Here is a 24,652-nt window from a genome sequence, read left to right on the forward strand (position 1 = left end):
ATTTCCTTGGATATCTCTCTTAGACCAACATTCATTGGCCCAATGACAGCCCTTACCATGTCACTTACACACCCCGGAAGCCTAGGCCTTCTTTCTGGCTTATATTTAGAAAACCCATTGCTGCTAGAAATGGTTTGTTCACTTTTCATAAAAAAGATTTGGAACAATGAGGTAGAAGCAGGATACAAGTAGAATTAAGAGCCACAACCGGACAAAAGGGTCCAAGTGCCCCTGAAAGAGGTTTGTAGCTATGTCCTCATTTGGTGGTAACTGAGAAGGCGGCACTGAAAGAAACATTCAGACTCAGGGCAGAACACTGACACTGAGAAATAAGTACAGTATTTCTGCTATGAAAGAAACTCTGAAAGACAAAAACAAGTTGAATTTGATTTTTAAATGTTTAAGTGGAGATGAAGTGTTTAAAAGCTACATCCCCAAAAAATGTATTCACAGCTAATAATAAGGCAATGAGTAACTCATAGCCGCTAACAGAAGAAGCAGGACTAGAGACCTGAGCGGCCACACATACACAGGTACACAGCATCATACTCACAAACACATACACAGCACCCACGTCAACAAGTCTGCATCCGATTCATCCAAAAACACACAGAGGAAAAAAAATAACCAGAGAATCACACGACCAGCCACATCCACAAAAATGCATTATTTTCCGTCCCACTCAGAAACTATGTCGTGCTGAATGGACTCAAAGTAGTAATTTTCTAATTATGAAAAAGCACAGATTATAAGAGGGGAAAGGAACATGTTTGTTTTAACAGAAGTACAGCTAGATTCAAAAGCTGAAGGCATAATGAGGTAACTTACTACTTCTTGAGTTACTAGTTTAACTAGTGGGTATTGGGGTTCTTTTATTTTTTATTTTTTTTAAATAGGCTTTGCTTATCTGCAGAAAAGTGGTACAAAACTAAGCTGGTTTAAATCTCAAATGAAGCATAACAAGTAATGAATCCAAGTTAGTGTAATTTACTATTGCATATAACAAGGCTTAAAGAAACAAATACAATTTAATTTAAAAACCTGAAGAACAAGGGCTTGGTGGTGATGGAGGGCATGTAACAGGTATAAGACCACAGGTTCCATCCTTAGCACTAGAAAAAAAATGTGTGTGTGTGTGTGTGTGTGTGTGTGTGTTTCTCTAATTAAAACCCTATCCCTTTCTGACACACAGGGTGAACCTTCTATTTACACAGCTCTAAAAGAAAGTATGCCAGTTCCCCAACAGTTGTTCCTGGCTGAAATAAAAATGGTGGGGGGCGTAGGCTTTATCCCTGTGGACAATCCACAATCGAGCCCTTCAATGCACAAGTCTTATGCAGTTTCTAAAATATCCTTTCCCTTGTGTATCGGGCACAATGCTGTTGACCTACCATCAACACGTGTTTGGTTTTCTCTTCCTGGTGATAACAGGCCTAATTTTTCTGACACTTATATCTGTCTGTGTCTCCTCCTTTCACCCTCATGAATCCTAAGACTCACCCCAGGCTTCTGCAAGGTGGCAGGGCTGTTTAGACTAAAGGGACAAGTCTATTAACAGACGGCCATTTTCCTTCCTTTTACATGAATGTTCCCTGGTGAAGATGACTTCCAGCTCCTGCCATCTTTCAGCCAACTGGGTTACTTAGCCCAGAAAACCATGTACCCACATCTGCTTATAAGCATGCCCCATAACTAAGTTCAAGACACACAGCATCCTCAAACCCATTAAAATTCCATGTCACTGATGAAGTCAGAAGGAGAGGGGACATCATCTGAAGCTTTTGCTGATTCAGCCACACCCACTTCACAGAGTTTTTGGCCTCTGTGATGGCTGCTCTTGGTTGTCAACTTGATTACATCTGGAATTAACTGAACCCCAGAAGGCTGGGGCATCTATGGGTTTGTTTGTTTGTTTGTTTTTAATTAAATCATTTGAAATGAGAAGACCCATTTTTAATCCAGATCTTCTGAGGTGGGAAGATCCACCTTTATCTGGGTCACAGCTTCTTATGGCAGCCTATATAAAGGACACGGAAGAAGGATGCTCCTGCTCTTTGCCTGCTAGCTCTTGCTGGCAAGTCCACTCCTCCACTGGTAGAGAATCCTTCCCCAGGATTCTCGAGTATACTGAAAAGCAAATGAGACTGAACCACTACAGGATTCTTGGACCCTCTGTTGTTACACAGCTAGCTGAACTCCAGCCTATAAATCCCCATATAGCTGGGTGCAGTGGTGCATGCTTGTAATCCTAGCACTCAGGAGGCAGAGGCAGACGGATCACTGTGAGTTCAAGGCCAGCCTGGTCTACAAAGCAAGTCCAGTACAGCCAATGTTACCCAGAGAAATTCTGTCTCAAAAATAAAAAACAAAAACAAAAACAAAAAAATAAAAAATAAAATAAATCCATATGTGTGTGTGTGTGTGTATAAAATGTTCATTCATATGTGTGTGACTGTGTATATGTGTGTTCTGTTCCTCTAGAGAAGCCTAATACAACTTCTCTTAGCTTTTGTTTTTTCATTTTTTATAGTTCATAAAATGTGGATATAAAGAGTATTTCTTACTTGCTTCCAGTTCTAAAACATTCCAGTTATTCCAGAAATGCAAAACATGGGCATCACTGATGCTGACTGAAAAAGAAGACAAGTGCTGGCTAGCAGATACCGGTGAGAGTAAGGGGGGGGTGGGGTGGCAGGTGATTAAAGAGACCCAGGCAAAGAAAGCAGATTTTTCAACAAGGAAACTGTTTACCTGGAGCCTGTTAGTGAAATACCAGAAGCAAGCAACTGAAAGAGTGTGAGAAAAGTCAGCTCTGAGAAAACATAGTAGGGAGAACCTCAGGTTAACTTTTCTCTCCTCAAAAATCATAAACTGGTACTATTAAGCTGAGCATGGTGGTACATGCACTTAATCCCAACACTCGGGAAGCAGAGGCAGGTGGATTGCTGTGAGTTGCAGGACAGCCTGGTCTACAGAGTGAGTCCAAGACAGCCAAGTCTAAACAGAGAAACCCGGCAGGAGAGGGGGTGTGTGGCACAACTGGCACTATTATAAATGCAATATGTTCAACCAGGGAGAATTGCTGTTAGCATTCTAATGTGTTTGGACTTTCTTTTTCCCTGAGACAGGGTTTCTCTGTGTAGCCCTGGCTGTCCTGTACTCATTTTGTAGACCAAGCTGTCCTCAAACTCAGAGATCTGCCTGACTCTGCCTCCCAAGTGCTAGTATAACAGGCGTGTGCTACCACGCCCGGCTTATGTTTGGACCCAAAGCCTAAGAGTTCTAAGCTTTATTATAATACGGGGGGGGGGGGGAGGGAGAAAAGAAGAAGAAGAAGAACAAGAGGAGGAAGAAGAGGAGGAGGAGAGAATTAAAAAGAAAAAGATGTGCGAGTGTGTGTCTGTAACTTGAGACACACCTATTTTTCCATGAGCCTACTGACTAGATGATAGCATTTTTACAGCCTTCCCTGCATGTCTGTTACACTACTCTACAATAACAACACTAGCTTTTAAATAAATTTTAAAGCAAAATAAGTAAATAAATAAAATAAATGAGTCATTTGCCACTTAAGCATGACTAGAAAGGGCTTACACTAGTCAAAATAGGTACTGACTAAGCCTGGTTGGCAGGTGTGGTTTCAGCCTGCAGGGGCTGCTCCACTTGGGGTTGCTGATACTGAGTTTTGATCACACTTTAACTGAAGTCTAGACTCTGGTTAGAAGTCATTGGCATTTAGAATCCTATGTAAATTACCTTTCAATCAAGGAGCACAGTCATAAGGACCACAATAAGGGACGTTTCCTGTACTCACAAGCATTTCTAAAAAATCTAACACATTTCACACCCCAAACACAAATGTTTGTTAAGTCATTTAAAATGCTACTTTGATGTTAAAACACATGAAATTTAAAAGCTGGAGGGGGAGGACTAGGTAGAGGGTTCAGCAGTTAAAAACATTTGCTTTCTTGCAGAAGACTTGGGTTCAGTTCCTAACACCTACATCGGGCAGTTTGCCACCTCCTGTAAATCTGGTTCCAGCAGATCAGACACCATCTTCCAGCCTGTGCAGGCACCTGCATGAACATGGTGCACATATAGGCAAGTAGGCACAAACATGCATATGAATAAAACTAATTTCTGTAAAGGTAGAGGAGGAAAATAAAGGAAATTTTTTAGTTAAAAAATTCCAAAAGGCAAGATGCAAAAGAGTTTTTTAAAAAGGAGAACTGCTGAGGTGTATTCCACACACCAGAGGCTTCCAATCGAGGGACCTTTACCAGAGAAAAGAGAATGAATGCAGTCTGAAGAAGAAGCTGGAGCATGGATGGACACTAAAGCCACAGACAGACAGAAGAACGTAAATAAAGAAACAACGGTGGGTGGACGCTAGCAAACAGTAGGCCTTGCCTACGCCATTATTCACCTCAAACAAGGAGAACACACCTGGGAACGAGACACAGCAGCCAAAACTGACTATTAAATATGGGTTTCGGGTGTTTCTCCCATAATAGCCACTTAAGTAAAATATTACATTTGTAATGTTTCTCTGCCAGTGGCAGCAAAGAGATCTAAAGACAGTGCACCATCCAATTAGCCAGTGACAAAGGACACATAACCAAACAACAAATAAAAACCAAAAAAGCACAGTATAGCTAACCCCTAAACAATATAGGTTTCAAATGCTAAGGGCCATTTATATAAAGATTTTTGGTTTTCTTCCTTTTTTTATTCCCTTTATAGAAAAAATTTAAAAGAGGTAATATGGATGAAATTATGTTTCATCCATCAAGAAGTTGGAATTCTGTCTTTTAAAATGATATTTATATCTGTGTGTATGCATCATGGAACTCACAGAGACTGGTCCTCTACTTCCACCATGTGGGTTCTGGGGTCCTGTGAGGCTTCCAATAAGGACTTTAACCTCCTGAGTCATCTATCACCCCCACCTCACCCCACCCTACCACGCAACACACAAAATTTCAACACTTCATTTTCATTTATCTAAAACATGGTACCTAACCCTAAGTATGCATGCCTCTGCCGTAACAGTATTAGCACAGGAGAGAATAAAAATCGCTAAAAACTAGGCTCTGAATTTAAATGAATACCCCACTGCTGCCCTCCGTAACTGCCACCTAGCTGTAACCATAACTGTTGCCACCTAAACTGATGACTGGATAAGTAAAAACCTCAAGCAGCAAAATTAGTTGCAAATTTCATCTTCCCTGACTTGACCTGATCTCCCTCCTATAATATCTACTGAATAGTAAATGCAGAAATGGTGGCCTGCAGAAAAGGAAAAACAAACAAAAATGCAGAAACAAAAAGCAAGTAACAGCAACAAAAGGAAAAGTAACTGGGATGGGACAGATGGGCTGGGAGGAAGACCAGGCTGCCAATTTCTTTTTTATTTTTTTTCTTTTTGTTTTGTTTTTGGTTGTTGTTTAAAGAGTGATTGATTGATTTAGTATACTGTGTTCTGTCTGTACACCAGAAGAGGGCACCAGATCTCATAGATGGTTATAAGCCATCATATGGTTGCTGGGAACTGAACTCATGACTTTTGGAAGAGCAGTCGGTCTCTTAACCCCTGAGCCACCTCTCCAGCCCCAGGCTGCCAGTTTTTAACTAACCAGCTCAGGGACAGTTTGGTCCCTGTAAACATCACCTGGTAATGAATGGAGTTAGTAAGAAGGCTAAACTTGACCAAGCCTAGTAAAAGCAATTAAATTTATTTCCTAACTAAAAACACAATCATCTCCAATCACATTTTTACTAATATGGAAAGCATTTTTAAATGTCAATATCATTATTCTGAACTTCAGATTTCTCACTTAAAAACACTATCAAGAAGTGAAACCAACTTGTCCTTCTGAACAGTAGGTAGCACAGCTAATGCATTTGGAGCCAACTGCTACAATATAGCTTCTGCCAAATTTCTATAAAACATTCATTCACGTAAGATTATTTAAACACCCTACTTTGAAAATAAAAACTTCAAATAATATGAAAATACTTACATCTCAATTTGTCCAGCATTTTTCCACCACACATGGCTGCTAACATAGCTTTAACTGAAAATACGGTCAACTTGCCTCGGCCCTCACTGCAAAATAAATGTTAGAAATAATTGCTATCTGAAACCACAAGAGCAATCAAACGTATCTCTAAATACTGAGCAACTAATAAATTGATTCCTGCACTCACATGCTTTAATTTTTACTCCATTTATAAACTGTTTTCACTCTTTGAAGAACTAAGGTTCATCCATATTCAGCAGAGACAGCTAAAATTAACAAGTAACAGGACAGTGAATTTTACAAACAGCTTGTAATCTCTCTTAGTTCTGCAGGAAGAAACCAAATGGGTGAACCCGAATTGACTTTCCTATTAACAAAACATTACATCCATAGCCGGAGTGGTATTAAGTGGTCAAAATTGAAAGAGCACCCAGTTTGAATATAATTTAAAAATATGCCCCCAACATCGGGATAAGAGCAGTTTATTACTACACACTAAGCAGCAGGTGCATACTGCTGTGAAGATCTTCACAGGATATTCATCTTTGTTTTTCCTGTAACAGTCTTTATGTGATGATGTGAAGTGTGTTCTCTTAGAAGCCTAATCATGTCTGTCACACAGCTTCTGTACACCACTGTGAGACAGTGAAGGGGAAGGGTGAAATGGCTCTTTAGGACTAGAAAGATGGAAAAAAGACCACAGTGAATGCTGTGCAGCAGCAGCAGATTGGGGCAACATCACCAGAGTACCATTGTTTTAGTCACACCTGCTTTCACTGCAGATAAGAAAATCCTCAGCATATGTAGTGGTCTTTACAATAATCTTATACAGTCTGTGATCATGAAGCTTTACAGTAACTTAGAACGAAACCTTTGCAGTGAGGAGAGATTACCATGCTGACTTTGGAAATGCAAATACCCTATTATATTCACAGAACCCAGACAGTATTTCCCAGGCTGAAGATACGGCTTAGTGTAGAGTGGTCCCTAGCATGCCTGAGGCCCTAGATCAATCTCCAGTACTGGAAAAACAAAAGAAAACACAGCGCTTCCCACTTCTCCACCTTCTTGTATTTAAAAAGATCACATCTGAAAAGAAGAACACAGTCCATAGCCATAAGCTGTAGCTGAGTTTTTAACTATGATATCTCATTGATTTTACTCATAAAACATAAACCCTATAGCTATCTAAAACAAAAAAGGGTTTTTACAAACATTCAATTCTTCAGGAATAAAGACAATGTGCTATATGTAAGGCAATACAGGTCTGGAATGATGAGAAAGATTCTTTTGTCAAACAGCCTCTGTTATACAGGAAAAGTCAGCATCTAAAGAATCACTAGCTGAATTTAAAAGTATTCTCTCTCTCTCTCTCTCTCTCTCTCTCTCTCTCTCTCTCTCTCTCTCTCTCTCTCTCTCTCTCTCTCTCTCTCTCTCTCTCTCTCTCTCCTTCAAGTTTTAGATGAGGTCTTCCTATCCCTCAATGATTTGGAATTCATTATGATGCCCAGGGTGGCTTTGAACTCAGAGCAATTCTCCTATCTTAGTCTCCCAAATGTTGTAATTACAAGCATGCATTACCACACCCAGCACAAAAGCATGGACTCTTCAGAAGGACTGAAATCATCTGTGAATAAAACTCAAACCAGAAGCATAAGAACTGGTGAGAGCCTGAGAATTATACCCTAGGGATGCTGGGGAGGTTGAACACAGCCTAGAGCAAAAGCACAGGCCTCAGAAATGCTCAAGAAAAAATTGCCCCACACGTGTCATAACTACACACCTCGAAGCAATTATTACCAATAGTTCTGATGGGTTAGAAAAGGAATTGTTATAAGTCTTCATGTGTCTGACGTGACCTAGACAAAACAAGCAGGAGAGTTGGTGTAGAAATACAATTATTCTTTATGTCAACTGGATCCTTAATAAAAGAGGAGTGTGGAACAAGGTGGGGGTGGTAAGTAAAGGGGGTAAAACTGTTCCATTCTTGGCCAGGTAGTGGTAACATACGCCTTTGGTCCCAGCACTCTGGAGACAGAGGCAGGAGGATCTCTATGAGTTCAAGGCCAGCCTGGTCTACAGAGCTAGTTCTAGGACAAGCAAGCCTACAAAAAGAAACCCTGTCTCAAAAAACCAAAACCAAGCAAACAACCAAAACACTGTCCTATTCTTTTCCCAAAGAATTTCCATATTCAAGAATCCTAGGATGGGCATGGTGGCGAATGCCTTAATGCCAGCACTGGGAGGCAGGGGCAGGCGGATCGCTGTGAGTTGGAGGCCAGCCTGGTCTACAATGTGAGTCCAATATAGCCAGGGCTACACAGAGAAACCCTGTCTCAAAAAAAAAAAAAAAAGAATCCTAGAATGACTGCTGAAGACAACACCTACATATCTCATTGAACACGGGGAAGTCAACCTGGTGCCTAACTAGAGCCTTCACACCTCTACTAACGTGCTTATGGTACTGCAAGGTATTCCGCATGCTACTGGAGAGGAAATCCTAACAACAACTCAGCTACAAAAACTTCCATCTACAATGGTGACCTGTCTGCATGGACACTGGTGCAATCGTGACACAACAGCTGGGAGTAACCAACCACTATCCAATTGGATTAAAGGTCCATTCCATGAGATGAAAGCCATTCCTGGCACTGCTCAGGTTGCCAGGAACCTGAAACTAGTCAGGGTATGAAGGGAGGAGGACAAGGACTACGGACCAAATACTACTAGAACATAGCAATAAAATGACTCCCAACAACATTCTGCTATACTCATAAATCAGTGTCTCACTCAGAGCCAGCACCAAAGATGCTTCCTCCTGCAGGAAACGGCAACTAAAATGGAGAACCACAACTGGGCAAAGTGCAGAGAGTGAGAGACCTTAGAGCACGCAGTCCTAATGGGATGTCTTCACCAAATCCCTTCCTTCAGGGCCCAGGGATCTATGTGGAAGATGGAACAGATGGATTTTAAGTGTCATGGGGGATAGTCCACACTAAAGAAACAGTGCCTTCCAGATACAGCAGGATTAAAAATACATATGAACTCACAGACTGTGGCAGCATGCACAGGTCCAAGCAGATGCAGTACTTGCACTGAGAGCAGAAGTAGACACAAGGCCCTATCCCTAATCCAGATGCTAAATCCAACTGACAACCACTTGCAAAGGAAAAATGAGTCTTCTCCAATGGAGAGAGAAGTCACACTTAAGGGAAGCCCCATGAACAGTAGTAGATAGCCTGCACAAAACAAAGTCAGCAGTATTTTTTCAGATAGTTTGTCTCATAATGCTTTGTCTGTAATTTTCACCAGGCTCATCTTTTGCTAGGATTTCCAATTTTGTATTTTTATGGTGTGTATGTGTGTGGCTGGGGTGGGGGAGGGAAGTTAGCGGGGGGGGGGGGGGGGGGGGGGGGGGGGGGGGGGGGGGGGGGGGAGAACAGAGACAGAGAGAATATATTTGTTTTTGTGCTTTTCTTTCTTTTTTTCCTGTGTCTATTTGCTTTGTTTTGTTGTTGCTGTTGTTGTTGTTGTTTTACTTGGCCCATCTGTTTACTAAAGAGAGAGAAAATGCACCTGAAATTGCAGCTGCACAGGTGGGGAAGATGTGAGAGTAAACAAGGGGGGTAAGTTGTGTTCAGAATACACTGCATGAAAAAAAATTATTTTCAGTAAAATAAAAAAAATTTTTTTTTAATTTTAAAAACTGCTGGGTGGTAGTGGTGGTGGTGGTGGCGGCAACAGTGACATGCACCTTTAATTCCAGATCTCAGAAAACAGAGGTAGGTTAACCTGGTTTACAGAGTGAGTTCCAGGACAGCCAGGGCTATACAGAGAAATCCTGTCTCAGAAACAAAAAACCTAGGATATCTTCAAGCACACTCATCACTTGCTGCACATCTCCAATTTTAAAAGACCAGAAATTGTCAAATGTTCATGAACAGAAGACTGACTAATTAGCATCAAAAGAAAAAAAAAAGAAAAAAAATGAAAGATAAAGAATTAGTTCTAAGTGGAACGTGGTGGCACACACCTTTAATCCCAGCACTCAGGAGGCAGAGGCAGTTGGATCACTGTGAGTTCAAGGCCAGCCTGATCTACAAAGAGAGTCCAAGACAGCCAAGGCTACACAGAGAAACCCTGTCTTGGGGGTAAAAAAAAATTAGTTCTAAGGCCTAAGGATATAATCAGTTAGTAAGATGTTCGCCTAGTATGAACTTGAGTCCCAGGAAGCATACATGTGTGATCATTCAGGAGGTGGTGGAGGAGTTTAAGGCCATTTAAAATAAATAAATCCAAGAAAACTTGCTATTCAAAGCAGACAGGGAAGCCAGGCTTGGCAGCACACACCTGAAATTTCATCTATACAGGAGGCTCTGAGGCAGTATGTCCACCAGCCTGAATGTAGCAAGAATCTGTCTCTCCACTGTGCTAGCACTCTCTCTCAGACAAACTGCGCATCACCTGCTTTACTGAGAGTAAGGTGTACATATCTAAGCGTCAATGGGCTACTCATTAAGAGTCAAGGAATATGTAAATAAAGCTGAAGAGGGGCCAAATTCTGGCAAAAGCATGGGTATGCAAGATTAAAGGTGGTGTAAGGGAGGCAAATTTACAGAACAGAATTATTTGGATAAAATGCTGAGAATCTTTTAAGTATGTAACTCGGCATTCTGAGAGTGGGAGGTGAGCTCAAGTCTTATCAAACTATCACATACAGGTTTGGATTCACAATTCCTACTGTCAAAGGGCTTATTGAGTCTTCAAAAAGGAACACTGGGTTGGAGAGATGGCTCTGTGATTAAATGACCTGGGTTTGATTCTCAGCACCCACAGAAAGGCTCACAACCATGAGAAATTCCAATTCCAGGAGATCTGACACCTTCTTCTGGCTTCTGTGGACATTGTATGCATGTGGTACAAAGGTATATATGCAGGCAAAATACCTATACACACAGAATAATAAATTTTTAAAAATAGCTATTTGCGGTGGCCTTTAATCTCAGCACACAGCAGGCAGAAGCAGGTGGGTCCCTGTGAGTTTGAGGCAGCCCGGTCTACAAAGCTGCATAGTGAGACCCTGTCTCAAAAAATAATAATAAAACAACAAAATAAAACCCCTTAGCTCCCCCTCCCCTTCACTATTTGCCAAGCCAACACCAGCACCGGCCTCTCTGACATAAACATCTTTCTTGGCTATTTCCCATACTGTCCCCAAAGCTAAGAAAGTGTCATTTTCAGTTCTCTGATGGTTTTTTTTTTTTTTTCCTCTGATGTTTTTTTTTTTTAAAGCTAGACATTTTCCCTCTACAATTAGGGGCAGGGAGAGAAGCTGTAGTCATGTAGAAGCTATAACTCTTGATTATGCTCTTCATCTAACTGATTCTTCTGGAAGAACTCCCTCCTGACCTTCCCACCAGGCATGTAGAGTTACTTGATGGGCAGCACACACGTTCCATGACAACGAGTGGTGAGCTGCCACTTGGCAAAGCCTGTGTACGGTCAAACCTCACAAATGTCCATGTTTTACCACTTCTAATATAAAGTATAAGTTTCCATCACAATTAATTCTCTTCAAGCAAGATTTGGATAAAACACAAACCATGTAACTCATTGCCATGGCCTACGATAGCTGGGAGCTGAGTGTAGGTCAACAATTTAAATACAACACAAGAGTGCATATTAGCCCTATCCAGAGACTAAAATGGAAGGCTGCAAAAAAAACTTGTTATTTTAGCCCCACCCAAACAGCAGCCTGCACTAAGCACTGTTCTACCTTAGACTACTGCATGACTCACATCCACACACCTACCATTTTATAGACTGACAACAAACCTCGCACCTAACTTCTAAAAGGGCTTCTTAATATCCAACACTGAGGAAATACCATTTTAGCTCTGTGCCAAGTGGGGCAGACAGTGAATCATCCTGAATAAGCAGTGATGTAAAACACATAGGTACCTTCAGGAGAATCTGCAAACCTCACCTGTGCCCTCCGCATGGAAACTGTTCGTTTCGGTTTAATAAAGCCTCAAATTCTACCTATGTTTTGACTAACTAACCTCATCTGGGTGATGTTTGCTGGCCGTGTATTATCTAATAGGAGACTGATATTCAAATTAAGACGTTTGAAACAAGACTACTGGGACACTTTTTACTTAAATGAACTGTTTCTGGATCTTTAGCAAACAACTGCGGATGATGCCAACCATAAATTAGTACTTCTTGTATGAAAATAGATCTGTACTTCGGAAACACTGTTACCAGTCCAATTATGCAATGTTGCTAAAAGAGCATGTCTCTTTCATTTCCAGAAACGTGTATTTTTCCAATTAATCATAATATAAAAAAACTTCAGAGTGAATGGATTATAAAATAATCAACTGCAAGTAGAGAATTCACTTAACAAGAAACTCAAACAGCTTAATCAAGTACAGCAATTTCAAATTTAACCTGATTTTCTCACAATCAGATACCTGCAGCTTTTCACTTCATCTTACAGACTCGTGTGACGAGCCCAGCACTGTGCTTACTAAGGAATCACAGACATCACAGCACAATCTCATTCCCACCGTCTCCCTCTCATCGCACACTTACAACGCTTTTAATGAGACAATGCGTAAACAAAAGCCAAAACAGTTAAACAGCAACAACTATGGGTCCTCAGAGGGGTGAAAACGGGGGGAGGGGTGGTGGTGGAGGTGCTGAAGAAGAGGACAGCCTGGGTAAAACCTGAGATGACCTCTAACAAACAGAGACTGGGGATTCTTGAGGCAGGATCCGGGTGGGGCTAGGAGCAACCAAACTATAAAAAGAGAGAAATAAGCACACCATGTTAGGAAAAAGTCCCTCAGGAGGCAGGTGGAGCCTGGTGTTGGCAGAGGTGAGGACTGGCGCCAGAGCCTTGGAAGGGTTCTGAGGTGAAGCCACATCCTTATCATGCTCATTGGAGAGTTCCTCTCATCAGAGTCAGAAAAAAGACCAAAGGTGAGAATCAAAAGCAATACACTTAATATGAAGTATTTGTCCACAAACAATATTATTTAAAATTGTAACACAAATGAAAAAAAATCTGAACTACTAGCTAGTGCTCCAATCTTTGTATGCCTGCCTCGCCTGTACCAGGCTGACTGTGGAAGAAACACTACAACTCCAGAATTAGAGGTGAGCCTGCTTCCAGCTCACTTGTTTCTCTTCCCAGGTGCCTCAGCTTACTTGTTGCAGCACGGCAGCAGTAGCAGCAGCAACACGTCACACCATGGCGCACAGTGGTCTCGTCAGTTGGTAGGATGTAGTGATGACACCCAGATGTCCTCCCCCTGGTCCCCAGGCCAGCTATCTATAGCCAACACCACTTAGTCACGCTATGCCATGTCCTGGAAAGTTCCTAACAATGCTGCATTAAGTCTACTGTTATGGAAGATTCTTCTATTTGCCCTAAAACTCCAGTTTTATGTGGCTTTTTCCCTTGTTGTCTTGAGGACATCTAAGAAAAAGCAGGGATACAAGTACAGACTGTGCAAGAACATGAAATGCCTGTGCTGCCCAGGACCACACAGCTTTGCTGAGAAACCACTAATGAAGACTGGAACCTCATATTATGTTTCCAGCAATGTCCATTCCACACTCTTGGCTGGGGATTTAAGGAATACATTTGTTTTTTATGTAAAATGGAGTAATCTGTTACTACTTTGTACTGGGGTGGGGTGAGGAGGACAGGACACACACGTGACACTGACTGTGTATGTACCCATAGCCTCAGGAATGCTAAGTACAGTTTTATGGTATCCAAATTATTTCAAAACTACAACTTTTTTTGTTTGTTTTTGTTTATGGAGACCTCTGGCTGTCCTGGACCTGCTCTCTAGACCAGACTGGCCTCCAACTCACAGTGATCTGCCTGCCTCTGCCTCCCTGAATGCTGGGATTAAAGGTGTGTGCCACCATGCCTGGCTTCCACAAATACAACTTTAAAATGATTGCAAGTCTAATTTTTAAACTACATAAATTTTTTTTCATGTAACTCCATCATAAATTAGATACAGATGGTCCTCCAACTTGTTTGACTTAATGATTTTTTTTTTACTTGATAGATATGAAACTGATATGTATTCTATAGAAATCAGACTTTGAATTTCAATTCTCTCCTAAAATAGCATCATGTAGTTTAACATACTTGAATGTTCTCTCCCTCTGTGCTGGTCAAAGCAATACACTGCAACTCCCAAGACGTCACAGGATCACAATTAACAGACCCTTCCTATAAATAGGTTGAGTTTAAAGAGATTGAACCATTTAAGTGAGAAATATTTAAAAAAAGAAAGAAAGAAAGAAGTCATTATGCCAACAGTCAGAAAAAGAGAGAAAAAAGGGCAACATTTGAAGAAATAATGGGCTTCAAGTAATAACAAAGTGGTTCTAAACCACATTTCTAAGAAGTAAAGGAAGAAGGGAGAGGAGGAGGAGATAGAGAAAGAGGAAGAAGGGGAGGAGATAGAGGTGGAGATAGAGGAAGAGGAGGAAGAGGAGGAGGAGGGGAGAAAACCTGCAAATTCCCCTGAGTACCAGCAAGGATAAATGAGTCGCCAGCACAGGACAGGAGAGGCGGGCCTATGTATGCTATGATTCCTCGAATTGCTCTTACCCTGCAAATAACTCTGGGATTTCTGAGGGAAGTCCCAGGTTACTTTGGATGGAAAGCCCTGGAGTTCATCAAAGAGACATCAGGGCCTCAGGCAAGGACAGCATCAGAATGGGAACAGAGGTCATCCTGGAAGGCCAGGGTCTCTAGGCACCTGGCAGAAGCACACACATATCCCTACCTAAAGAAAAACAGTTCCCAAGACCTCAAATAACTACCACATAATAACAACTAAAATAATAATGGTACCACGTAACATTTGGCACATAATTAAATAAAAATAATTCAGATAGAAAGACACTACAAGTGAAAAGCAGAAACAAAAACTCGCATATAAAACCCAGGCATTAGGCTGAAGCACAGGTGTAAAAGAATGGAGCTTGCCATATTCAAGAAATAAGAAACAATAATCAAATACTTGGCAGAGAACTAGATTTTTTTTAAAAACTTTGAAAAAGTGTCGGGCAATGATGATGCACGCCTTTAATCTCAGCACTTGGGAGGCAGAGGCAGGTGGATCTCTGTGAGTTCAAGGCCAGCCTGGTCTACACAGCGAGTTCCAGGACAGCCAGAGCTGTTACACAGAGAAACCCTGTCTCGAAAAAACAAAAACAAAACAAAAATTTTCAAAAATAGGACTCTTACCTGGCAGCTGGTGGCTCACACCTTTAACTCCAGGGAGGCAGAGGCAAGCAGATCTCTGTGAGTTCTGGGCTGGTCTGGTCTACAGAGTGAGTTCTAGAACAGCCAGGGCTATACAGAAAAACCTTGTCTCAAAAAGTCAAATAAGTAAATAAATAATGAAAATTTAAAAATCTGACTCTCAGAGATTCTCAAACTGAAAAGAAAATCATTAAAATTAATGCTGAAAGGCTTAAACATTGATGCTCACCGTACCTGGAAAACATACTAGAAGAAAAAAAAAAAAAAACCCAGAACAAAACCCAAAGAGGAAACATGGCAAATTCCCAAAAGATGCTAAGAGAAAACACAAAGTATATATAAGGAGGAACACCATACATAATCTAAAAGTTCACAGAGGGAGAGAAAACTTTAAAGAATTATCAAACAACCCATTAAAAACCTAAACAAAATATAAGCACAATAAATACAAAGGAAATCTCATCATGGCTATGTCATACGTGTGGTTTTTCTTAATCTTAAAGGTTGCAAGAGACAGGTTAACATCAAAGAAGTCAAGACAACATACTTTGCTAACTTCTCAACAGAAGCCAACAAGCTCAGAAATAGCATCCCTGAGCTTTGCGTGGGGTGACCACGTTTAATCTCAGCACTCCTGGAGGCAAAAGCTGGTGGATCTACGAGGTGAGGCTAGCCTGGTCTACTTAATAAGTTTCAGGAGAGCCACAGCTACCTAGTGAAACTGGTTCAAAAAAAGAAGTAACATTCTTAAAATGTTGAAGAAAACCTTTATCAATCAGTAACTGCGGGCCAAATGAAAATATCTTTAGGAATGAAGAAAAGCTTTTTTTAAAAATGAGGAAAACATATAAAAATATGACACACAAAGGAAAAACCTCAGGCAGACGGAAGTCACTCCTGATGACAGCAGTCTTGTGTATACTTCAAATCAAACAGATGGTGATTATTTATGCAATTACATCATCTAACTTATTAACAAATTTACTCATGAATTAAATGATGTTGATGCTATTTTTAAAAAGCTAATCTAGGGCTGTTGAGATGGCTCAGCAGGTAAAGGCCTGACCAACTAAGTTCAATCCCCACATAGTGGAAGGAGAGAATCAACTCCTGCAGACTGTCCTCTGACCTCCACACATTCACCATAGTGTAAAAATGCACAATAAATAAATATAAAAACAGAAAAAAAAAAGTTTAATGCTCATTTAGTTGCCAGGTGTGGTCATGTACACCTGTAATCCCACCAAGTGGGACACAGAGGCAAGAGAGTTGCAAGTTAGAGGCCAGCCCGGGCTACTGGAGAAAAAGTGTTTCCAAAAACAACAATCTGGGGCCTAGAGAGATGGTTGTATGGTGAGGAGCACGGGCTGCCCTTCCAACAGACTAGTTTGCTTCCCAGCACTCATGTGGTGGCTCCCGACCAACTGTATCTCCAGTTCCAGGGGATTCAATGCCCTCTTCTAGCCTGTACAGCCACCAGGAATACATGTGGTGCACAGACATTCACTCAGGAAAAATACTCACACACATAAAATAAGAACAGTAAAATAATGTTAAATACCTGCTTAGTTTTAGAGGTATGCAAAGCAAAAATGCACCATCACAATAGTATAAACAGACATAAGTAAAAATACTTCAGAATCTTTCATTACCCAGGGAAAGTATAATCATAGTTAATATTGGGTTTTGAAAAGTCAAAAACACAAGCTATAATCACCAAGATTAAAGAGAAAGAAAGGAAGACATATAGATGAAATAATCTTTTTTTTTTTTAATTTAATTTTATTTTATGTGCACTGGTGTGAGGGTGTCAGATCCCTGGAACTGGAGTTAGAAAAAGTTGTGAACTGCCATGTGGATGCTGGGAACTGAACCTGGGTCCTCTGGAAGGGCAGCCAGTACTTTTAACCACTGAACCATCTCTCTAGGCCCAAGATGAAATAATCTTAAGGATTATCACCAACTGCAATAGCTAACAGTCTTTTACAACTGACAAAAATAAAATAGGCAGAGCAGTGACACACGTCTTTAATCCCAGACTTCGAGAGGCAGAGGCAGGTGGATCTCTGTGAAGTTCCAGACTAGCCTGGGCTATACAGTGAGACCTTGTCCATAAAAATAATAACTTAGCTGGGCAGTGGTAGTGCAAGCCTTTAATCCCAGCACTTGGGAGGCAGAAGCAGGAAGATCTCTGAGTTTGAGGACAGCTTGGTTTACAAAGTGAGTTCCAGGACAGCCAAGACTACACAGCTACATGGAGAAATCCTGTCTTGAAAAACCAAAAAAATGAAACAAAATTAATAATAATAAGCTGGGCCTGGTGGCGCATGCCTTTAATCCCAGCACACAGGAGGCAGAGGCAGGCGAACTGCTGTGAGTTCGAGGCCAGCCTTCTCTACAAAGTGAGTCTAGGACAGCCAAGGCTACACAGAGAGACCCTGTCTCGAAAAACCAAGAAACAAAAATTATAAAAACAACTAAATGTGAAAAATCCGCGGGGAAATGAGGAGGCAAGCAGTTTGTTTTGTTTTCTGAAACAAGGTCTGTGTAGCAGAGGATAACCTAAATTCCAAACTCCAACTCCTGGGTGCTGCAATTATAGTCAAGTGCCACCATACCTACCTTGAAAAACTTTTTTTTTTAAAGAAGCAAGAAAGTGATAAAACAAATCAGGGTCCTACTCACCTGCAAGGTCAGTGGGATGGGACCAGACAAAACAGTAATAAACAGAAGTTACTGCCAGGGTTCAGATCCTTGGGGTAGACAGTAGCTACATGGATTTATTATTTCTAGGAAGAATGAATGAATGAATGAATGAATGAATGAATGAATGAATAATGAATGAGGAAGGGAAGAAATACATGCAAATCATCACCACCACCATGGAAAAGTGATGGCAGCAGCCCAGGAGAAGCTGGTGAAGGGCTCAGATGGTCTTGAGGGAAGAGAGACTCTACAGGAGCCACACAGACCAGAGAGATGATCAAGAGGTAGAAATGACAGACTCAGCAACTGACTACATGTAGACTCAGGAGAAGACAACCCATCAGTGACTCTCAGGTTAAAGTAACTGATGGGCACATGGGCCACTTCCTGCCAAAGGGATGCACAAGCTTAGTGTGCATGAAGCATCATGGCAGTGAGCACCAAGCCACGCAATGGCTCTCTGCATACCTCCTGTATCCACTGCCCACCACATGAAAGCATACAGTCAGGGTAAGAACAAAACGACCATGTACCCCAGGGGTGCACACACTGACAGTCTGAGTGTAAGACATAACCTGCACATACTTGGCCCAAGGGCTCTGGTCTGAAGGAAAGTTTGGGTACTTCTGCTTGATATTCAGAAGAATGGGCCCTCTGCTTCTCTCGTTTACCTAGGCATGGAAGGAAAGGGGCGTGGTAGGAGTTGGTGGCAGGCACTTTTTGAAGTCAGCCCAAAGACAAAGCTGATGCAGGAGGACTCAGCCAGGAGCAGCTTGAGGAAATGCAGCCGGAGCAGAAGCACAGGGCTGGCTTCCTGCAGTCTCCTGATAGCAGGGTCTTTCTCTGCCTGGAATCTAAGACACTAAACTAACACACAGGCAGGAAACAGAGAGGGGGATGCTAGGAAAAGCCCAGAATATAAAATGGCCAAGAAGCAAGGCAGCCCTCATCCCTGCATTTCCCTACACTGCTCTCTCGCGGCCTCTCAGCCTGAGCAGCCCACAGGACATCAGCACCTGTGGTGTGAGGGACCAGAGGGATGAAATGAGTTTGGCAGTGTTTTCATTGCTCCCTGTGGTTTTCAGTCAGTCCTCCTATACACAGACGCCTGTACTTTCCAATGTTCTTTCAGTTCTTAAACAGTATTTAGAACTCTCATCTTTAAAACAAGTTGCATCCTCAGAAAATATTCACTTAAGGAACAATATTCTAAACTCCAATTGTTCCTAACCTGTGTGGGAGTTTTACAATCTACTATACCACTCAGGAATCACTAGGACAAAAATACTGACTATACATCAGGAGGTGAAAAAAGTTAAGATTAACTGATTATTCAACTCAATCTTTAACCTTGAAGAACTACAAATACAAAGTATGAAAGACTCAATAATAATAAATAGGTAATTTCCATAGCAAAGCAACTCCCCAGCCTAAGTAATAAATTTGCCATTCAATAAAATGGCTAAAACTTGTGATGACCACCATGTGATAGTCAGTGTGATGGCCACTATGTGATGGCCACTGTGTGATGGCCACCATGTGATAATCACAGTGTGATTCAGGTCACTGAAAGTTGGTCAATGTGTGATGATACTGTGAAGGATTTAACAACTAAATGCTCTGATATACAAAACAAAATTCAAATTATCAGATCCAGTCTTGTTTCTCGTACAAAGAAGCAACTTTAACTTTGAGGAGAGCTAAGCAGTTCTTACCTTATATAGATCCCAGAGTTCATAAAGATATGATGATATAGAAAGTGGGTCAGAGGAGAGGATATCCGATTGAGACTTTAGGCAAGAGTAGCATGGAAGAAAGAGGAAATAGTAGGACCCACAGGGTCCTGGAAACCTACAAGAAGAACTTTATGACAGGCAGATCTGGATCCTGGGGTCCTCCTCAAATTAAGGCACGAGCCAAGGAGAATATAGGCAGTAAGCTTCGAACCCCTACCAAGACCTAGCCTACGAACAGGATATTCTCCACTGTTGAGTGGAGAGTGAGATCTGACTCTCACACGAACTCTGGTGCCCTATTTCTGACCATGTCCCCCGGATGGGGAGACCTGGTGCCACTCAGAGGAAGTATAGCTAGTTACCAAGAAGAGACTTGATATTCTGAGAGCATATATAGGGGGAGGAGGTCTCCCTCAGTCACAGACATAGGGGAGGGGAGAAGGGGAGAAATGGGAGGGAGGGAAGAATAGGAGGAAACAGGGGAAGGGCTAACAATTGAGATGTAATATGAATAAATTAATAAAAAAAAGATACGATGATACACTCTTACACCCATATCAATCTGAAAACTACTAAGGCCCCCTCTAGTTCCTTCCTCTCTTCACCTCATCTCTCTGCACTTGCTAGTTCTGTCTGCTTTACCCTTCCATTCGTTTCCTTCCTCTCCTCACCCACCCCACCCCACCCCTCTGGCAGTACTGGGGATTGAACCTAGGGCACTCTACACAGCACCAGCCCTTCTCTGTTTCTTCTGATAAACTGTATAGCTATTCTTTCTTTTTTTTTTCCCCCGTGTGTGTGTGTGTGTGTGTGTGTCATGGTTACATGAGGCCATGCATGTACACACAGAAGCACATTAGGAGACTTCTATCATTCTCTACCTTCCTACGTTGAGACAGGGTCTCTCACTGAACTGGAAGCTCACAGCTTTGCTAAACTGGCTGGGCAGCAAGCTCTCAGCACCTGCCCTTTCAACCTCTCAATCAACACTGAGGTTATGGTCATGAGCAGCCATGACCTTCTTTCTGTGTGGCTGGTGGGTACTCAAATTACAATTCCAGGACTACACATGTACACCAGAATGCCAAGATTATACTGAGGTCCTGAAGCCTTTGACAAAAACACTTTTTCATAAAACTGAGCCTCCCTCCAGCACAGAATCAGAGTTTTTAACCCACACTCACCTTTTTAGGTATTAAGGTAATTTTTATTACTACATTTTAAAAATTGTTTCTTGAACTGATTTGTGTACTGTCAGCCTGGAACTGGCTGAGTCACTGGATCAGGGGTCATAATGAGATGCTACAAAGAATAACAATTCTACCAAGGGTTTTAGACCACAAGAGCGGGTCATTAGGATAAGATTAATTTACAGATCCATAACACGCCCCCCTGTTTTTTTAAAGACTTTAGGATTCTGAGACTTTTACCTATTAAAGACTCATTTTTTAAAACTCAAATTTCTTTATTTAATTTTCTAACAAATGGGATAAATAAACATATTATGAATCTTAGAAAAGCCTAAAATGTGAACTGGCTTTACCACATCCATACTTTGTCACTAGTTCAATGAATTTTTGATACTATTATGTGCAAGTAATATGATTTTACTAGCATATAAATGCAACATAAGTCTATAGAGAAAAAGAGAACCTATCCATCCAAATCCAATGGTCAATACAACAACAGTGAGGAGAAACTGGAACTCTTGGTACCTGGAACAGAACCATTTCTCCACATTCTACTCTTTATTTAGAATTTGTTTTGTTTTGTTTTGCTTTATTTTTTTATAGTAGAGGAAATCGTTTCCATTTTAACTGTGATACACTAAATAGTTTCTTGCTCTTGTTGTAAAGTCACAGTGTATCAAATTGAAAAAGTCTGAAATAGATTTTTCGATGTTTATGAAAAGAAAACTTCAATCCAAAGGCACTTGGTGATACAGAGTAAAGAAAGATTAGCCCTAAAATCCATTAGACAGGCACATCACTGCATTCCCAGCTTAAGCATTTCTTAATTTTTGGAGAGGGGAACAATCTGCTAAAGTGCCTATCATTTTACCAGACACTGACTCGCGTGGTGATTCCCCATGTATTACAGAGCTGTGCCTGAGGCATGCCAGAGGACAGCAAGCGACTGACCAGAAGGCAGCAACGTCTTACAGTGACTAATTCACCCCTAGTGTGGCTCTAAGCTGACAACAGCTAGCAAGGCAGTGTGGGGAAGGGGCGACGAGGGGTGGGCACAAGTGGCCACGAGTACTACTAGCCTGTCATAGGCGGCAATCATGAAGTTGAGGAGGAGACTGATGGACTGTTCCACACTGATCTGGTGAGTAGACGGCAGGCGCTTGTTCAGCTGATAGTAGATGGAGGAGATGACGGTCTCCAGGCGGGACACGCTGATCTCAGTGGTGTGGTCCAGGGTGTTGAGGCCGTTGTCTCGGAAAGCTTCAATCATGTTCCAGATATCAACGAGATGAACTAACCAAAGAAAACAAACTGTCAACATTGTACATTTAAACTGATCAGCTAATCAGTTTTTTTAAGCTTAAAATAAGAAACACTTTATCCAACACTGAGAAACCATCTCATGACAGGACACAGAATGTTCCTTCAGGACATGGAGGGAGCTACCCAGAACAAGGCTGACCACCAGTGACTTCATTCGAGTAATTGGTGTTTCAGGTCTTTGTAAATAGTGACCCCTGTGACTTTTCTTGGCCAATAATATGAAAGGAAGAATGTAAATAATCACTCAAGGGGCTGGAGAGATGGTTCAGTGGTTAAGATCACTGGCTGCTCTTCTAGAGAACCTGCGCTCAGTTCCCAGCACCCACACGACAGCTCACAACCATCTGTAACTCCAGTTCCAGGGGGATCTGATATCTTCACACAGACATGCAGGCAAAATACCAATGTACATTAAAAAACAAAACTCTAATAATAAAGAATTACTCATAAGAACACTCCTCTTTTACCACAGATTTTTGTTATATTTATTTAAGTGTAGGGCTGTTGATACATATATGGGTGGATATGCGAATGTCACAGCCCATGTATGAAGGTCAAAACACAATCCTTAAGAGTTGCTTCTCTCCTTCCACCCATATGGGTTCTGGGAATTGACTCAGGTCATCAGGCTTGGTGACAAGTGCCCCTACCCACTGAGGCAGCCCAATCTTCAGCTTGTTTAGCAATTTGCCACATTATCCCAAATCATCTTTATTTATAATATTAGTCTGGCAACTTCAGCAATATTTGGCATCTCAAATTTTTTCTCTCTATGGCCCTAAAAAAAAGTATAACTGTATTAAGTAAAACTCTACATGCTGTGCAACCAACTGGAGGCACCCAAACAATATATCCTAAAAACAAATTTATTTTTGTTTTAAACTGTAACCAGTTATTAGACAGCTATCTCACTAGGTCAAACTTCCCCTTGAATAAGTAAAAAGCATAAGTAAAACATTTTTAAAAACCTGTTCAATACATTGGTGTCTGGGGGCTTGGATGAAGAGCACTCAGTCAGACCTCTATTTCTCAAAAGAAGGGACAGACATCACTTTAGAAGAGCAATTATTAAGAAGACATGACTTGGGGCTGGAGAGATGGCTCAGTGGTTAAGGGCACTGTATGCTCTTCCAAAGGACTGGGGTTCAATTCCCAGCACCCACATAACAGCTCACAACTCTCTATAACTTCAGTTCCAAGGGATCTGACACCCTCACACCAAAGCACATAAAATAAAATTAAATAAATTTTAGAGAAGAAGAAGAGGAGGAGGAGGAGATGACTTCAGGTAACAGAGGAAGCAGAATCTCTCCACCTGGCAAAACCATTACAGAAACAAAGAGCCAATGCTGGTGTTAATGGGGGAAAGGTGAAAAACTTCTGCAAGAGTCTAAACAAGTCACTCAGGTATAAGCAATCAAAAGAAAAATAGACACACTGTATTTTTAATAATCTCTTGTGTTTCAAAAATAATACTTAAAAAATAAAATACAAAGGTGAAGCCAGGCACAGTCGTGCACACCAGTATTCCCAGCACTCAGGGAGACAGAGACAGGTGGATCTCTGTAAGTTTGACAGCAGCCTGGTCTACAAAGTAACTCCAGGACAGCCAAGGCTACATAGAAAAACTCTGTCTCAAAAAAACAAAATAAATAAGTAAGTAAGTAAATGGTAAAGGGAATCTGGGTATGGTGGTTCATGCCTACAATCCCAGCACTCAGCAAAGTGTTATGAATTCAAAGCCTGCTTAGGCTCAGTGATACAGATAATATCAAAAAAGTCATGGTGAGTGACTGGGGAAGACACACTGTCCTCTGATCTCCACAGGGCGTAGCATAGACATTAGCACCTGTATGTACAAATGCACACAGGTATAGAACACACACAAAGACATCTTTTAGTGCATGTGGTGGCACATATCTGATATCCCAGAACTTGGGAAATAAAGACAAGAGGATCAGAAGTTCAAGGTTATCCTCAGCTACATAGGGGATTTCAAGTTATTCTTAGGGGAAGAGGAGAGAGAGAGAGAGAGAGAGAGAGAGAGAGAGACAGACAGAAAGACAGACAGACACAGAACAGAGACAGAGAGAGACAGGCAGACAGACAGACAGACAGAGACAGAGAAGGAGAGGGAGAGAGAGAGACAGAGAAACAGAGGGAGAGAGACAGAGAGGGAGAGGGAGAGAGAGAGAGAGAGAGACAGAGACAGACACACAGACAGACACACAGAAAGGCACACAGAGAGATGTGGGGTGGGGGGTGCAAAGGCTGGACCTGATGGATAATCACTGAGTAAGAACACTTACTGTGCAAACACCAGTCCAAACCCCAAGAGCACAGCTGGCACCAGAGTCTAGCTGTACAAAG

General features: G+C 41.5%; 1 protein-coding gene across 7 annotated transcripts in view; it reads right to left on the minus strand.

Moving 5' to 3' along the window:
• The window catches only part of Dtnb (dystrobrevin beta), a 211,532-nt gene that overhangs the window by 153,978 nt on the left and 32,902 nt on the right, over positions 1-24,652 (minus strand). For all 7 annotated transcript variants that reach the window (XR_007830408.1, XR_007830406.1, XR_007830405.1 and 4 more), the window contains exons 4-5: positions 22,039-22,252; positions 6,024-6,109 (exon numbers count right to left, since the gene is read on the minus strand). Coding sequence is in view for 2 of the 7 variants with exons in the window: in XM_051142956.1 (XP_050998913.1) it covers positions 6,024-6,109; positions 22,039-22,252 (300 nt within the window). In the remaining 5 variants the exon portion in view is untranslated. The remainder of the gene's footprint in view (positions 1-6,023; positions 6,110-22,038; positions 22,253-24,652) is intronic.

The sequence above is a fragment of the Acomys russatus genome, chromosome 1 (assembly GCF_903995435.1).
Source record: "Acomys russatus chromosome 1, mAcoRus1.1, whole genome shotgun sequence".
Lineage (NCBI taxonomy): Eukaryota > Metazoa > Chordata > Mammalia > Rodentia > Muridae > Acomys > Acomys russatus.